This window comes from Notolepis coatsorum (assembly GCF_963971535.1).
Source record: "Notolepis coatsorum genome assembly, chromosome: 17".
Classification (NCBI taxonomy): domain Eukaryota; kingdom Metazoa; phylum Chordata; class Actinopteri; order Aulopiformes; family Paralepididae; genus Notolepis; species Notolepis coatsorum.
In genome coordinates this window covers 98,723,483-98,742,326 of record NC_140181.1, presented here as the reverse complement: position 1 = coordinate 98,742,326, position 18,844 = coordinate 98,723,483, and the positions used below count along the sequence as shown (strand labels likewise).

Below are 18,844 nucleotides of genomic sequence, written 5' to 3'. Positions count from 1 at the left end.
TTGCGTTTTCTCCCGGTGTTCGTGTGGGTTTCCTCCTGGACATGCATGGTAGGCAGGGACTACATATGAAAATTTAGCTAATTTCTGGCACATTTACATTGTGGAAACTGAAGATGTTGATGAATGTGCACTAGGGGTGTAACGATTCTATTACAATTCTTCAGGCAACGATTCAATGCATCATGAAATATCTTCATTTGATTAGATTCATTTTCAGTTAATTCCCCCAAAAATAATGTATACACAAATGTGGCTGGGGGAACTGATTCACTCAGCATGAATGGACTATAGGTCAATAAAAAAAATCAACATAGATAAGATTTAATAGATTCTTAAATGTTCAAATCGATGCAGTTGAATCGTCACCTTAGGATCGATGCATTGTTACACCCCTAATGTGCACTGTCCCTGGGTAATTTATTTTTTTAATAAACTTAACTAAATTGCAATAAAAAGGCTTGAGGATTATTTTGCTTTATTTGCATGTATCACATGTATCACACAAGCAGCCAAACAGCCCATCAGCTCACAGCAACAAAACAGGCCAACAGTCTTCATAACGGTGTGCCAGTGTTCTCAGATTCACATTTAAAGTCTATATTTTCATCAGTCGCTCCCAGAACAACACAGCATTCCATCAAAACAGTTTATATGGGTTGCTATGTTTTCAAACAGTGCAAATCACATCATCTAGATCCAATCTACATGGTAATTGGACTCAGATAAAAACAGCAGGGGTTCCTAGTCCTTTTTAAAGGGTGAACATCTATATTCTCAAATGCAAGGCAAGAGGCCTCACGCACATCATACAATGCATCTCTCAGAGAAAAAGAGAAAAGGGTGGCTGAGGTCCTGAGTGCTGCACACACAGTCAGGCCCCAGGCATTCATCTAAATGTTGGGCTGGAGGCTTAATTCATCCTGGTGCCGTGTCTCTCAAACAGGACATATTCAGGGCAGGAGTCACCGTCGTGGAGGGGGAGAGGAGGACAGCGTAGCCCACTTCCACTGCTCTGGCTCCACATGCCGTAGAGGGAGAGTCATAGGGATTTGGTGAAACCACACCACAAGAGATCAGGCGCCGGGGGCGGCTAGTGGATTTATCACGTTCGTTTATCAAAAGTAACACCCCGGTTTGTTTTCTAGGGATTCATTCTAGGACAGAATATAGGTCATTCTACATTGTGTTGAAAGATGAGGACGTTTTAGTTTACGCCTATATACCTACGTATGCATGTCCGGCATCCACACCCCATTTAAGACCTTTGTGGACGATATTCACAAAAGCGGCTCACTGCACTGAGTGTTCATCTACGAGCGCAACGGCTCCAGTTTATCATCATCATCCCTAGTGATGAGCAAAATGGAACTGATTCCAGGGCCTCTAGTCTGCAGACGCTTGGTGGACATGGAGGCTGATTTTGCTGGATGTAGATCAGCAAGTATGAGTATGTAAAGTATGACTACCTGCCGTGACTCAGAGGGGAAAGAACCGCCCGTCCCACGTTTCTCCTCCGGGGGCAAACAGAGCAAACCAACTGGAACCTGCCTTTGGACGGCTGCCACCATCGTTAAGTTTCAGTACCGGTATCACATTCCACACAACAGTAAAAAAAAAAAAAAAAAAAAAGTTGAATAAATAATTTCAAATAAATAACTTCCACATGCTGTAGCCGTCAGGCACACGGGGGGGTTGGCGTCCTGGAGTTTTACAACATACAGACGCCACGTCGTGTCCGTACACGGTGAGGAGGAGGAGGGAGGCGGGGATGTCGGCCGGCCGTCGAAGTCGTCCATTGTGATGACAAAAAGGTCACGTTCGCAAAAAGAAGTCTCTGGTGCACGACGCGTTTCCAAGAGATCACCCTCATCTCTGGAGCCAAACGCGTCTCCCACCGCCGGGTCGCTGGACGCATGAACCGCCCCGCTGGGTCAGAGTCACGCGTGGACGTCTTTACTCAGAAGAGGGTGTCGTTGTTGATGAGCTCTCGCCCAGCCTTGGACGACCTGAGGACAAGAGAATGCGAGAGTGTCACGCAGAGTTCACAATGGATTAGATGCAAATGGGTTGAGGTTAGACAGCACAAGTACAGTACGAACAAAAAGAAGTTGGCATCTGAACAGAGAGCAAGGTGACGGTGCATAACAATATACAGTCTATCAATATATATATATATATACAAAGCTACAGAGTAAATATACTAATGTATGTACATTATTATGTACAGCAATACAAGTATAAAATACACTAGTAGGTAGTAAGCCATACTAGCCAGTGGTATAACTAATTAGGATATATATACAGAATATGGATAAAGTATATACAGCATGTACAGTGTACAGAGAGGGTATGCATATTATACATGTATATATGGTATATGCAGTGTTACTGTACATGGCATACATGGCTCCTTTGGTTCATTACAATTTACTCAAGCATAGTAACAGACACAATATTTCTGACACTGGGAATACATTCCCTGAGGTCCATAGATGTCCCTAGATACCAAGAACATGCAAATGTACTTGTAGAAGTGAAGCAATCTTCCATTTCTAGGTGAATTTTCTGAAAAGGGCTTAAGAGGTTCAATGGTATCTGAATCTGAATAAAACACTATGTTGTTGTGTGTTATAAGCTCATATTTTGGGAATAAATGGCACTTGTTTTCAAGGATTGTTGTTTTTATTCATTAAAATGTTGTATTTTCATTCTCATTTTAATCCTTATAAACTCTATTTATTCCCAGATAAAAAGCGTCTCTCTGGGATCCTCAGGGTGAAACTTCAAGGTCGATAAGGGAGGGGTAAATGATGAGGGAGGGGTACATGATGAGGGAGAGGTAAATGATGAGGGAGGGGTAGATGATGTCAGATTGAGGGTAAATGATGTCAGATTGAGGGTAAATGATGTCACATTGAGGGTAAATGATGTCAGATTGAAGGTAAATGATGTCAGATTGAGGGTAAATGATGTCAGATTGAGGGTAAATGATGTCAGATTGAAGGTAAATGATGTCAGATTGAGGGTAAATGATGTCAGATTGATGAAAATAATTCACCAGGAGGCTTTTCTCAACTAATAGAATAAGTTCTGGGGGAGCTTAGAATTTCTGACTTTAAATTTTAAGGACCACCCTAGTCCACATGATCATGCAATGTTAAAATAAAATGTTGTAGGAATGGTTTGGGAGAGGGAGGTAGGGAGGGGTTTTATTTTCTGTGGTGTGTTACAACAATAAATAACTAAATGTTCTAAATAAATAACAATGTTGAAATGTAAGAAGTTTGGACTTATTTCTTACAACTGAAATAAAATGTTTGTTATTACAGAGAGTATAAAGTATATCGAAAAAAGGTACCGTTGGGTACAGGTACCGGTACAAATGTGAACCCTATAGGCAACAGAGTTTAGAGTTCAATAATCGTGATCCAAGGCATTGCCAAATATAATGATTGATATTTTAGATTTTTCTCCATTTCCTGCACCAAGAACTCATAATATTGAATTGTTTTTGTAAATTTGCTTAATTTTCTGCAAACTGCAAAAATATCAGCGTACAATAAAATACTTAGGATTATGTTATCGATTGGAATACCAAGATTGGCTTGCTTAATTTCTTGTGCCAGGTCATTACCATAAAGGGCGAACAAAGCCGGAGAAAGCACATCTCCCTGTTTTACACCGAATGGAGTGGGGAACCAGCCGGTCCTAACATCATTCAGCTGTAGACAGGCAGATGGGGCTTTATACAGGCTTTTGATAGCCTTATAAAATAGACTGTCAATACCAGAACAAATTAATTTATAATCCAAAGGCTCTCTATTATTAATCCAATCAAATGCTTTTTTAAAGTCTAGTCTAATAGTGGTTCCAATATGAATATATATATATATATATATATATATATATATATATATATATATATATATATATATATATAGGCTGCGATGCATAGCAATTTACATGAAATGCATAGTTGGAATCCACCTATACCAATCATGAAGATATGAGCTGTTCCACTTCATACAATTTCTTGCAGGCAAAGAAACCTTATCCATAGGCAATAGTGCCATCTAGTGGTTGTCTTGACATACTGCATATTCTTGCTGCAGTTCCATCAATCAGGGCAATTTTGAGGGCATTTACATTTACACCCAGTATTTCTATAGATCAGGTGAATCTAGAATGTCCGTATCCTAGTGTACTAAGTGTACATATAAAAAAATGAATAATTTCTACATTAGTGGTTACATTTAGGTATACTGTACAGCTTCAGGAATCGTGTTATTTTTACCACTACATAGGATCATAGTCAGATATGACGAGGGCATGAATTGGGGGATGAATTGAAAATGGGGGACCCTGATGTAAACAAGACAAAAGTCTTTCTCTGGTCTACTGCATCCCCTTACACATTTGTCGCCAAAATCGCTTTTCAGCGTTATTGCCCGCCATGCGTTGACCGCCAACATCGCTGTACAGCGTTTTTGAGATCAATATTTAATTTCTTCGCCATGGCATTCATAATTCATCCACCCAACCCCCGATGCCCTAGCGGGACCCTAGATGGGACTGCAACGGCTCAATACCGCCGCCTGGTGGATGGTCGGGCGAGTTACACTCTCGCAAAAACCGGAAGTGTCATCGGTGCATCGAGGAAATTCCTCCGGCAGTCACATCTCGCTACGGGACTCCTGACAGACACTATAGTACATATGGATCGCTTTCTAAACTTAATAATCGATATGAAATTCGGCGTTTATTCTGCCATATAAACCGGAAATGGACCTAGGCGATCTGCGTCGAATAATTGGGATCTTTCACCGCCAGTCTCATCGGCCCACGGTAAGAGAACAGTAACGTTATTTTCAGCCCGATTGTTTATTCATTTTACTGCAAACCATCTGATCAATATATCACCCATACTACATAAAGCTGTTACTGATGATCAAGGAATTATAAACGACCCCCCCCTTTCCTCCACGCATGATGAAGCATAATGTATACCGATCATATACATTTGAATTTTTTAATATAGCGTGTATGGGAAAGAAACGGCAATCGATAATCTATCTATGCTTTTGGGCCTATAACTAGCGTTTTTGGAATTACAGCAGAAAATATTAAAAACATACTTATATTCTCGAAGGTATTAACTAGGGCTGTCAGTTTATCACGTTAATTAGATTAATTAATTATACAGCAAATTATCGCGTTATGAAAATTAACTCAAAATTTATTAAACAAAAAAGATATATATTTTCTTTTAATAAAAATGTTTTTTATCTGATTCATTCCATAAGAACGTAGAATACACATTTACAGACTTTTTTTTTTTAATATGGTCCATTTGCATGTTCTTGGTATCTGATTCTAGGGACATCTATGGATCTCAGGGAATGTATTCCCAGTGTCAGAAATACTGTGTCTGTTACTAGGCTTGAGTAAATTGTAATGAACCAAATGAGAATATCAATAAATTTTTTTTTTATCTTTGACTGTGAATAACACTATGCTCAAATTGACCAGGCCTGAAAAATCTAAGCAAATTAATAGATGGAAGATGATTAAACAGAAGGTTTTGTAGATACAGTACTGAATTCTGCCATCCGGACACATGCAATTTGAAATATGATTATAGAATATCAGGCATAAAATGGTTATGCGATTCAAATGCGATTAATTTATTACAAATCCTGTAATTAATTAGATTCATTTTTTTAATCGCCTGACAGCACTAGTATTAACACAACAATGTATGAATGAAAAAGTATAACGTTCCCACATCCTGAACGATAGATAATCGATGTTGAATGGGCCATAGTAATGTCAATATAGCAATACAATTTAAAAACGTATAGCCCTGCAAAGAAGGTAAACATCTCCATAGGCTTTTAACGGTGGCAGAGAGGGGTATATGATGGGCACAACCCCCGGCGGTCAATGTGTTAACAATTGTGTGTATTGAGCCGTACTGTATTGTACCCATTCTGCAATCTGTTAATACAATTTTCAATCAATCAATCAATCAGGCATCTAACAAGCAAACTGCATATTTTGAGTAGAATAGGCTATGGGAAGCATTTTCAATGTATTACAGCTGCAACAATTATTTTCTGACCACTAGAGGGTAGAAAGGAGCTACTCTAAATAAACCATTTCTCCCAAAAATGTAAGCCTCGTCTTGTTTCGCCAAAAACATAATACCTACAAACATAATAAAGATATTGAAAATAGTTGTAAAATAGTTTTTAAATGCATAGGTTTATAAAATATACATAACATACCAGGTTTCATCAATAAAGAAAATAAACGATGGAATAACAACAGGATTGTTTGAGTAGGACACCATGGCTCAACGAGACCTTCTGATAGCAGTAGGTCAAAACAAAAATACTGTCAGAATATAAACGATTGCAGCTTTAAAGATTGTGTGAATTGCTAATGTTCCTATAAAGCTGGGGTGGTCAGACCTTTTAACGTGTAGGGCAGGAAATGTGGTGTGTCGCAGAGCAAACACTGACATTTGAACATTTGATACTTTTAGCTAAGCAGAGAACTGCAGGATTTGACATAATCATTCACATATGGCTACAAGCACCACATTTGGCATGACGGTTCTCTTGGGTCTACTTTGCTTATTAAAAAGAATGTTAAGCCACTTGAAAATCCAACATGGGCACCAGCGATACCAAAATACCCTTTCCGTTGCATGTACAGGAGGATATGGTCGGCTGGCAGATTAAGTCGGGGTCTTAGATCAGTAATAATGACGCAATTCCTTATATATACTGCATATGTGCAGTGTTTCCCTTATATGCATTCAGTGGCGGCGCTGAATTAGTACCGCCGCTGCTATGAACTAGACTATTAAAAAAATATATAAAATAAAATAAAAAGATAATAATTTTTTCTTTTTTTACCATTTCATTTGGGCTGTGGGGGGTGCTTAATGTAAAAGCCTGACCTGAGGAACAGGCTGCAGGGAGACCATCTGGCCGCTTGTATGTGTCTCAGCATCAATGGACCCCCTACCAGTGAATTCCCCAAAGAGCCCTGGAGCTTTTCTTTCAAAAGCCCAGGAAAATGAAATGCTCTAAGGCAGAATGTAGCCTATGCCACTGAGATGTCTTAGGTGTAAAGTGCTGTTGTAGTGTTATGATTTGTGTATGTTAGACAGTTAGTATGTTAGTATTTATATTATCTATTAAATCATCTATATCTATGTTCAATACAAATAGTGTACAAGTGTTGAGGCATGTCATTAATCTTGACATTTACTTTGATTACAACTACACTGCAAAAAGAAATGCATCTTATCAAGTGAACATATCTTGTATTTGGTACAATAAGTCTATATTGAGTAGAATTATCTTGAATTATCTTATCCCACTGGCAGATAATTTTTTCTTAAAACAAGATTAACATTTTCTTAAAACAAGATTAAATTGACCAAAATCAAGAAAGAAATAAGCAGATAAGATAATTCAAGATAATTCTACTCAATATTGGACTTATTGTACCAAATACAAGATATTTTCACTTGATAAGATATATTTTTTTGCAGTGTACAAATATGCAGCTACCTGGGCCTCCAGAGCACTTCTAGTGTCAGCGGACACACGCACCAAAAACATCCTAGCAAATTCACACGCACGTGAACATGAATAACCTCGAACAATTCTAAGGTAGTTTTAAGTTATTTCTCCGGCAGCGTGCGCTAATATGGATTCTGGCGGCACGTGCGCACTCACAAATATGTATTCCGGCACAGTTATTGAATTTTTTTTCAGGGGAAACACTGATGTGTATATGTTTATCCATTTGAATCCACACTTCTTCCTTCCACTCAACTTCTATGGATATATGCTTGAATACAGCACTCTGTGAACAGCCAGCTTCTTTAGCAACGACCGTTTGTGGCTTCAATGAGGGCGTCAATGACGGTCTTCCGGACAACTGTCAAGTCAGCAGTCTTTCCCATGATTGCGTAGCCAACTGAACCAGACAGAGAGACAATTTAAAGACTCAGGAAACCGTTGCAGGCGTTTTCAGTTAATTAGCTGATTAAGAGTGTGACCCCCCCGCAAGTCTACAATATTGAACTTTTTTAACAATATTCAAATTCAAACTGAATTTGGAGTTTTCATGAGCTGTAAGCCATAATTATCAGAATTCTAACAAATAAAGGCTTGAAATAGTTCACTTTGTGTCCAATGAATCTATAATATAGGAGTTTTTCTTTTTTAATTGAATTACTGAAATAAATTAACTTCTCCATGATATTCAATTAATTCAAATGTATTGAGCCACACCTGTACTTCCCAGTCCTACAGCAAATCTGCCCTACAAAGACAAAAAGCTTCAGTTACCGTAGTTTAGAGGGATACATTATGTAGTGGTATTCATACACATGTAGAGGATCCGATACACATATAAATGGTACAAAACTCTGCTGTACAAAGGCAAATGGCAGTAACATAAGTTACCGCTTTTTGCCTTTGTAGGGCAGAAACGGTCTGAGGTGCGATTTCACAGTTAGATTTACCCTGTCTTTGACCGCTTCAGTCACATTACTGATTACTGATTAACTCAGTAATTCATGGACTTCTGCCTCTGACAGCAGGTATGATGCAAGGGTGCAGGGTGCTCAATTCAATTCAAACCTTTATTTAGATCTTGGGAAAATCATTGAGGGTGGCTCTTATTTACAATGACGCCAGGCTTACAGAGAAAAGAAAACAATGCTGTCAAGATTCAAACACATACAATAAAGATAAGGGGGGGAAGAATATGTTTCAATAATTAGACATTGAATAAATAGGACAAAACCCACAGATGAAAAAATACAGAAAATTACAAAAAAATAAATGTTTAAAGATCTAAATTAAAAACGGCTACAAACTGAAGCAGGATAGGATAGTGGAGTATTGACTTTTAGTGTGAGCTGAAGATCATTCCAAAAATGGTACAGACTCAGTCTGTACAGAGTACTGGGGACCTTAAGCGTATACGCCAGTCATTTGAGCAGGTCAGATAGGCTCCATAGTTCCAATCTAGCAGCATTGGTAGTCATTTTCCGGTAATGGATAAACGGATACCAATGTTAATTTCTCCTCTCTGCCAGAGAAGACCAACCCACTTTATCATACAGGATGCAGTAACGAGTACTAGAGGTGCGATTTCTGTTCTTGGGGTCACGATTTGATTAAAAATAGATTCGCAATTCAATTCAATGCATAGATTTGATTCTAGACTGCTGTTTTGAGTTACTTTTCCCATTTGACTGCAGTGGACACTAAAATAAAAATTAAAAGAATAAAATGTAAACCTTTACTCAACAGAGTAAGATACATTTTCCAGTTTAGTCCACTCAATATGAAACATACATGCAATAATTTGAACAGAAACATGTGACTGGCTGTCTTCTGCAATAACAAAGTATGAAATCGGTAATGATATAATCACGATCCTTATGTGAATAGAATATTTTTCTCCAAACAGCCCTAGTGAGCATCATATCCATCACCAGTAATAAATCAGAGAGCAGAACGGCAACTGAACTTCTCGACTTCTCCAATTCTGCCACTCAACTTCTCCAATTATGCCACTCAACTTCTCCAATTCGGCTTTCAATTCTAGGAAATGGACTTGTGAAATAGCTTGTTGTTATTCAAATGTTGCAGTGGCACCATGTGTATTTAATAATGTAACGGATGCCAGCAGTGGATGTTGTCTTTATTATTATTATTTTATATATATTTATTATTAAATTATTATTATTATTTAGGTTCACAAGTTCTGCTCAAGATTCTGTGAATAGTCAATTATTAAGGATGGGAACAAATGGCTTAAAATCTGAAAACATAATAGGTTCACAGAAATGAATATTTCTTTCAAGGTTACGTCCAATGCACAGTAACATTTTAATCACATTATGTTACAACCTATCTTGGAACTGCTTCCATGGGTCCGTTTCCCAGAATTGAGAGCAGAGATGGAGAAGTTGGTTGCCAAACCCCTGCACCCTTGCATCATACGTGCTGACAGAGACTAACTCCAGTACTGGGAAATATGACATGCTTTGCCAACGACCAACCCTTCAACCCCAGCTAATATTTTCAGGCATGATTGCATTTAGATAAAAGGAATTAATGGATTACGGAGATTAAGCCATTTAATGAGCAGGGATATCGATGAGAGATCCGACTGAATCAGTGAAAGGCTGTGAAATCGCATATCAAACACAAATTGTGCAACACATTTGCTCGATTTACCTAAAACTGTGAGAAATGTATTCCTGAGAGTGAGCTCCCTAGATTCCACACAGTAGGTTATGTGAGGCATAGACTGTAGAAAACAAGATAAGAAGAAAAGATAAGATATTCCTTTATTGATCTCCTTGGGGAAATTCAGGGTGAACAGCCTAGTATAGGAAATAAAGTGATTTTGAAAATAAATGTTAAATGTTGTTTTGTGGATATAGCCTAATTAAATAGCAATTAGCATCGAAACAAAACAAACATAATATCCTGTCACTCAGGAACCCCTTGGCCGTGAGGGATCAAAATGAATGTTGTGGAGGATCCAAAGTGGTCTAACTTTGGCCGACACTAGGACATGTTTTCTTCCTTGTACTGCAATACAGAAATGACATACTGTAGACGTTTAAGCCAAAACAAGCCATCTAGATTTAATGGACAATCTTACTATTATTCAAACCTTGTTGAACAGTCAATTTGAAGCTTTGAGAAAATCATCACAGAACTTACACATTGCTCTGGAGATATCGTAAAATCTAGCCAACAAATCTCATTACATAATTCACCACAGTACTGAGAGAGTTAAGATGGGAACGGATGATACTTTGGATCAGGGGGATTCAATTAAAATTCAAAGAGGTCCAGTCAGAGAAAATGTCCTCCAGCTAAAAGGTCTGGAACATCATAATGTCTCATTATGATTCAGTGCCATTATATATATATATATATATCAACAGACGTTGATACAGTTACTAGCCTACTTCAATATATATATATATATTGAAGTAGGCTAGTAACTGTATCAACGTCTGTATGTAGTCGACAACTCACTATCAAATAGGAGGCGACAGTGGCTCGGGAGGTAGAGCAATTGTCTGGTAATCCAGAGGTTCCCGGTTCGATTCCCGCTCGAAATGTAACCGCGTCGAAGTGTCCTTGAGCAAAACACATAGCAAGATGGCACCTTGCATGGTTGCCTCCGCCATCGGTGTGTGAATGTGTGAGTGAATGGGTAAAATGTGAGGAACACATTGTAAAGCGCTTTGGATAAAAGCTGTATATTATAAATGCACCATTTACCAAATAGAATAAAGAAAGTACACTTGAATAATATTCCAACAATATGTAGTCAGTTTTCACAGTGAAGTGGAGGGACTGGAGGACTCTAATAATGAATACATGACATTTTCTCATTTCAAGTATGATAATAGAGAGCTTTTAAAAAACTTGCAATTTAAAATTAATTCTTAACTTTAGATAAATGAAATTCAACCAATTTTATAATAAACAATCTCAACACATCTTAACAATTAAACAGCTCCTTTTCTCTCTCTTTCCCCTCTTGTTCAGTGAGAGAAGTGAGCTCTTTGATTTTAATGTGCATATGGAGAACGCTGCCTCACAGCATATTGATTAAAAGCTCTGTTCCGGTCTACTACTACAGTCTACCTTTCTCTTTTTTCATTCAACCTTTATTTAAACTAGGGATGCTCGATATTGGCTTTTTTTACCGATACCTATATATACCGATATTGTCCAACTCTTAATTTCCGATACCGATATCGATTAATGCAGGGTTCCCCCCTCCCCCCCCCCCCCCCCCCCCCCCAAAACGGAATAATTTCAGGTAATTAACATTACATATCTCTTGTTGTGGAATTAACACAACATTATGCATCATACTTTTGACAATAAATAAAATCTGAATTTGTTCTTACTTGCTTGCCTGGGTAAATAAAGGTTATAGAAATGTAAAAAAAAAAAAAAATTAAAACCGATACCGATATTTTTCTATATCACATTTTAATGCCAATATCGGTAGGCCGATAATATCGGACATCCCTAATTTAAACTTGAGGGTTTCCCTCGTTTACAGTGACGTTGAGGAAGCTTACGACAGCTGGCATTCCCAGGCGCTCTCCCATCCCAAGTACTTCCCTTGGGGAAATTCAGCACAATAGAATTATAAGTAAAAAAAAAAAAAAAAAAAAGGAATAGGCCAGGGCTGTACAACTGGGCAGATGTGGTCAAATATATACACTAATTAGAATGAAGTACTAACAATACAGTGGGCAAGTATATAGTCCAGTAGGGGTGTCACTGTGTCAGTGAGGGCCTTGTTGATGAGGCTCACTGCAGAGTCAGGCTGGTTAGACCGTAAGCCTGTCAGCCTGGTCAGGGCAGGTCATGATGAGGCTCACTGCAGAGGCAGGCTGGTTAGACCGGAAGCCTGTCAGCCTGGTCAGGGCAGGTCATGATGAGGCTCACTGCAGAGGCAGGCTGGTTAGACCGTAAGCCCTTCAGCCTGGTCAGGGCAGGTCATGATGAGGCTCACTGCAGAGGCAGGCTGGTTAGACCGTAAGCCCTTCAGCCTGGTCAGGGCAGGTCATGATGAGGCTCACTGCAGAGTCAGGCTGGTTAGACCGTAAGCCCTTCAGCCTGGTCAGGGCAGGTCATGATGAGGCTCACTGCAGAGGCAGGCTGGTTAGACCGTAAGCCCTTCAGCCTGGTCAGGGCAGGTCATGATGAGGCTCACTGCAGAGGCAGGCTGGTTAGGGCAGGTCATGATGAGGCTCACTGCAGAGGCAGGCTGGTTAGACCAGAAGCCTGTCAGCCTGGTCAGCGCAGGCCATGTGTAAAGACTTTCCTCTGACAGCCGTCTGTCTCGTATCTCTCCCCCGACTCGAGTCGCAATGCTTATGGAAATGCATAGATTTGATTGGCTGAGCAGTGTCACGTGATAAGATGTGGTCCGTGAGTTTCCTGGGCCACTAAACCAGTACCGTAAAGGCTAGAAAAGCTGTGGCGCTTAAAAAAAGAAGAAGCGTTCCGTCAAAATGTATTCATTCTCAATACTTTACGGGTTATTGGTCCAGGTAGGACGCCATCTGTGTCCGGACCCGGACCGCAGTCAGTCTATTTGTGACCTATGGTTTCGAGCAGCGGTTCTCAAACTACGGGTCGCGACCCAAAGTGGGGTGGTGGGTGGGTGACCATGGGGTCACTCATTGACAAGTATAAAAAAAAAAAAAAAGGCAACATATTTTGGATAAATATGCCTCGTTTTATAAATGTGTATTGATAACATAGTGCTGTAATAAGATTTTCTAATAAATATGCATGATCAAGTTCAACAACATGTGCTTTTATTTTGATATTCCTTAATTCCATGTTGAAATTACGCAACACATTAAGTGTGGGGTCGTGGTATAAAAAAGTTTGAGAACCCCTGGTTTAGAGTTTAGATGAAGGCCACTGATGCAATCATGTGCACTCTTTAGCGCATAATGTTAGCTGTGCGCAATGTAAACAACGAGAATTGAGAACAAAGATGTTAAACTCATTCACCAAAAATGTCTTGACAAACCACTGCATTGTCCGGGATTCAAAAGAGACAGGGCAATAATTGACCAGCAGCCAGTTTATCTCAACTCCTTGCAGCCCGTGAGTAGGAAGAACAAACGTTCCGCCATAATGTAATCAATTGGGAGCGCCGCCCACAATGCTATTCAGAACGCAGTTTCGGCCGTTCTGTTTACGGGCCACTTCCCTCACAAAAAGGCAAAGACTCAGACGATACTTTCCATTGGTAGAACAAACAATCACTCAAATTGGAGGCAGCCCCTGGTGCGCACACAATGCCGTTTGTCGGTTGATGATTTGTTGGAGAAATGCCTGTCAAAATGGCGTCAGCGTTTTTCATTCAAATGGCTACTCCCCTTAACTAGGAGCCAACAACAAGGTTTTTGCATCCAAATGTTGCCCCAAGTGTCGACTACAACCATGTGAAATATGAATATTCTTTCCATTTGGGACTTTCGAGGCGATGGGTGAGCCGTCATCTATTAGGAATTCAATATGGCCAAAGTGGCGCGAGCGTTCTCTCCGCTATTTACAATCCTCTCTGAGGCTCAAAAGGCCATTTTCCATGATCAATTATAATGGATTATAGCGGGTCAAGTAGTTGCAGGAAGTTGCTGTAACAAAATTATTATTTCTTTATTTTGCCACTAAAAACGAACGTTTTTTTTAAGGCTGTCAAAGTTAAGGCTGTATTAACGCGGTAACGCACAATTCTATTAACGCAACTATTTTTTTTAACTCACGATTAACTTTTACATTTAAAAAAAATATATATATATATTTTATGAACTAGACTTCACTCAAGTGTATTATTGATACTCTCATTGATACTGTTTGTTTCTGACTCAAAGTGTGTGCGTCTGTGTGAGAGAGAGAGAGAGAGAGAGAGAGAGAGAGAGAGAGAGAGAGAGAGAGAGCGAGAGAGAGAGGGGGGGGGGGTGAGAGAGATGAGGAAGGGGCAAGAGAGAAAAGAGACCTGGGAGAGTGTGTGTGTGTGTGAGAGAGAGAGGGGGGGCGGGGGGTGAGTTCTCAGCCCTTGTGTGGGTGAATGTAACAAGTTCCTAACGTTTTCTTTCCCCTATTATTTCATGCACATTCATCGTTTTAAATTATTATTTTCTTTTAAGTAATTTTGTGCTTCACTCTGTTTTGAATTTGATGCAAATTTGCAATGCATGAGGGTCATCCTTTTGTGTTAAATAGCTGCATAAAGCAAGCATTTGTTGACTCTCATGTTGATAAGAGTATTAAAACTTGAAAAAGATCTGTTTAAAGCGGAACAATTTTACTATTTCTTTCACTATTTGGGCACTTTTACACAATTCCTGTGAGTCTATCTATGGAACACCTCTGTTAGTTTTTTTTTTTTTTTATTCATTGTTTTGTATTTCTAATCAAGTACTCAGAAACAGCATTTTTCTACCTCAAGATCTCAAGCCGTTTTGAGGCTGGGCTCCAACCACTGTGTGGCCTGGTGCCAACTGCCACACCAACTGCCACATCTGCTAGAGCTCTTTAAAGATGGCTAATCAACCCACGGGATAGTGGTAATGTGGGAGAATAATACTCTCCCGCCCCCCCTCCTCCCACTTGTGATCCCCCCACACCCCCACCACAAACAACCTATTGTCCTCCAATACCCAAGTTCTGTCTAACCCCCCCTCAATGTTGTATGTGGTATTTTAGTTTTTGTTAAAATAAGTGGTCTACATGTTAAAATAATAACTCTACATTCTGACAGTCATCACTGATATAGAGTGTCTGTAACATGGGTCTCTCACCCCCTCCTGCTCTGCAGTAAAGTGTAAACACAAAATAAATGTTCTGGTATCCCGTTCCCATGGTCTGACAAAAATAAGAAATAAAAACTAGTTTTAAGCAAATATGTGCTTGAAACAAGTAAAAATAATCTGCCAGTGCAGTAAGCACATCTGTCAAAGCATATCTAGGGTTCTCTCTCCTAATTGGATAAACGTGAGAACGGGGGATATAGTCTGTTTACTGCAGAGCGGAGGGACTGGGAGACTCATGTTACTAACCAGACACTCTATATCAGTGACGGCTGTCGGAATGTAGAGCTATTTAACATTTATTTAAACAAAGAAATACCATTTACAGCATCTTTAAAGTGAAAAATAATATCACAGCTTTTGCCTGGATTCACCGGGTCAGTCTACTTCGTGGGCAGAGCAGGTGTTCCTGAAATGTTGTATCGTCAGTGTATTATTATCTATTCCAGAATAGCTTGAGAATGCTGCCATTCTGTGCTGCCGAGAGATCCGTTCCCTCTGATGGGTCATAAATGCTCGGTCACATGAGAGACATGAACACCGGCCTTTATGGGCTGGGAGTTTTTTTTTAATAGAGGAATCCAAATGAGTAACGTGTGGGACAAGTTTACTTCCAGCCTTTCTGTGAGCTTTCTTGAAACCATCAATTCATCTACCAATTGGTAAATCACGCCGGTCACAATTTAGTCACATGGCCGCAACATCATACCTTTGTGTCCTCCTCTCTCCATAGCATTTCCTGTTCGGCTTCATTCAATTCCTCCGCTGGGTCGTACGAGTAGACCGGCAACAGCTGGTGCCGGAGCCGGTCAATCCTGGAGCACACGGATAAAGAGACGACCAATCAGACGAGGACTAGCGATTGATTCGTTCATAATGAATGACGCTCTTTAGGACAATAGGATTGACAGCATTAAAGGGTTGTTTTTAGACAGCAATTGAAATGAACATATCCACAGAAAGCAAAGTAATTTACCTTCGTTTCTTACGTATATACGTATATACCTAAGAACAAACAAAGAAAAAAAAAAGAGTATTACTATACATTAAGATTAAGAGCGGTGTCTGTTACTTCACTAGTGTCGTGTGGTCCTACTCTATTGACTGTCCATCCTGTCTTTTGTCATGTTGTATTGTCTATAGTTTTTAATTTTGTAGTTACTGTACAGCACTTTGGTCGGCTTTTTGAACTTTTAAATGCGCTATATAAATAAATGACTTGACTTGACTATAAGCCAGACTATTGTAAACGTAGCATTCGTCCTAAGGCACTTCCATGTCTTTCATGAGCCACAAGTGTTACTTCATCAGCCCAAGGTCAACACTCATCACATGATGTTCCAGGCCATGAAAAAAGTTATTGTCTTTGTAAGTAACCTTCGACCTTGTATGATGAAACACAAAGTAAGAGGGAAAAAACACGCCCCCCCCCCCCCCCCCCCACACTGTCCAACCCCAATGGCCACTCACCACAGCTGCAGCTATCCCAATGATGGTGATGAGGAGGAAGGGTACCAACACGCCGACTGCCACATCTCCATCCCCATGGATGACAGGGGGCTGAGTAGTGACGTTCATTGCAGGGAGGAGGTGACTGGGAGGGAGGGCTGCTTGGCAGAGCCGGTGGGGCTTCACAAGCAGCGACACCCCTCTCAGAGGCAAGAGCCGGGTGGCAGTCTTCTCCTCAGGTTTCCTGCCTGTTGTTTATGTCTCATCCTTGCAGTTCATGTGACATCCACATGGTCTCTCAGCCCTCCCCTTAATCAGTGTGGAATCTGTCAGAGGGAGACAAAACCAGAGGATTTGTACACGATGAAGTCACATATTACTAGTTTAGAATATAAATGCTGGTGTTAGCTAGTTAATTCATAATTAAGCGGAAGCATTACAGAACCGTAGCTAACAGGAATGTCTCGTCTAAGGCATAAATTAACGTCAGGCTGAATAATACCTCTAACGATAGACCCTCTTCGGTTTGATTGATTCAATTGATTGTTAATGTGTATTAACAGATTGCAGAATGGGTACAATACAGTACGGCTCAATACACACAATTGTTAAGGGGATGCAGACCAGAGAAAGACTTTCGTCTTGTTTACACCAGGGTCCCCCATTTTCAATTCATCATACTAGTTTAATTAACGGTAGTAACGTTACAAGATAACTTTGTTAACTAGCATGTCTGTTTTGTGCTAAATGGTCTTCCACCTTAACCTGACCCGTTAACATTAGCAAACGGCAGTGACAAGCTAATGTCAGTTCGTGACACGGAGAGCTATCAATATGACATAACACACAACCTAACGCTAATGTAACGTTATTCCCCCGAAAAACACGTTTTACTGTGTGACGTTACGTTATCGGTTTTTGCATTGCCTTGCCAAGCTATCTTAGATTTATTTACCCACACAGCGTTACGTTTAGTTCATCATATATCTCAATTGGTTTATTTATGTGCGCCTTGGCCAGCAGTACTCACCACCACCACCACCACCGTCTCTCCGGCTGTGTCTCTGTCTTCTGAGCCTGACGCACGGTGGCTACGGGAGCTCGGCGGTTGCCTGGCACGTGACCAAACAGTACCTTTCTAGGAGGCGTGCTTTTTTCCGTAGCCTATGTTTGCGGATACGCTCACTGATTGGTTTAGCGCCGAAGGGTCTATTCCGCATATTCAACAACAGTTGATATGTTGTTCCCAGGGCCGTTGTTCCCTAACCTTAACCTTAACCCTAACCTTGACCTTAACCTTAACCTTAACCTTAACCCTAACCCTAACTCTAACTCTAACCATAACACACTTCGAAAGAGGGCCAAAGCATAACCACTTTGAAGCAGAGAATATTATGTACAAGGCGGAAGAGACGCGTTATTTTTTTCCGTAGCCGCATTTTGCGGAGACGCTCTATGATTGGCCACTTCATGTGACATGTGCGCCCAATCGTGTGACGCCTGTTTCTACACCGGTTAAGCTTAGGCACTCTTTCGAAATTGGTTAAGGTTAGAGTGGAAAGTAATTATATAACTATATTCCTGTTTTGTTTGGTACAGGTTCTCTGGGGAAATACCACAGGAATAATAAGGATTCACCTAAAGTTTCTATAATATTCCACAGTCTTGAAGTGCTGGTACTGGCAGCAAGATTCAAATGAGTAGGAGTGTGCAGTATTCACATGCACACAACGAAATATTTATGAATACACACACCACCTATAAATCTCTCCTATAAAGTGATAAATTAAAGAGAGAAGAGTCAAGAGAGGTTTACTACCACTCTTAAATTTGCTTTAAAAAGCAATTCACACTGAACTTTAAAGTTCTATGGGTATATGTTGTGCAAATAATCCTAAAATTATTTGTACACTTTATTTCTAAATTGAGAACACAAGTTAGCATAGAATCAGCTAAGCAAGGTACCTGTTTAGTTAGCTA

General features: G+C 39.9%; 1 protein-coding gene across 1 annotated transcript; it reads right to left on the bottom strand.

Annotated features, from left to right (window-relative positions):
- Positions 1 to 487: 487 nt before the first annotated feature.
- On the bottom strand, positions 488 to 17,921 carry smim29 (small integral membrane protein 29). The gene is made up of 5 exons (XM_084334051.1): positions 17,895 to 17,921; positions 16,886 to 17,190; positions 16,392 to 16,420; positions 16,125 to 16,230; positions 488 to 2,006 (listed from the first exon to the last, which is right to left on the bottom strand). The coding sequence occupies exons 2-5, from the start codon at positions 16,991 to 16,993 to the stop codon at positions 1,938 to 1,940; spliced, it is 312 nt and encodes a 103-aa protein (XP_084190177.1). The 5' UTR covers positions 16,994 to 17,190; positions 17,895 to 17,921; the 3' UTR covers positions 488 to 1,937.
- Positions 17,922 to 18,844: the final 923 nt, after the last annotated feature.

Coding starts and splice junctions, on each gene's coding strand:
- smim29 (XM_084334051.1), bottom strand. CDS start 16,993: ATGAACGTCACTACTCAGCCCCCTGTCATCCATGGGGATGGAGATGTG. Junction 16,421..16,885: donor TTGGGATAGCTGCAGCTGTG/GTGAGTGGCCAT, acceptor GTTTGTTCTTAG/GTATATACGTATATACGTAA. Junction 2,007..16,124: donor GGAGAGAGGAGGACACAAAG/GTATGATGTTGC, acceptor TCTTGTCCTCAG/GTCGTCCAAGGCTGGGCGAG.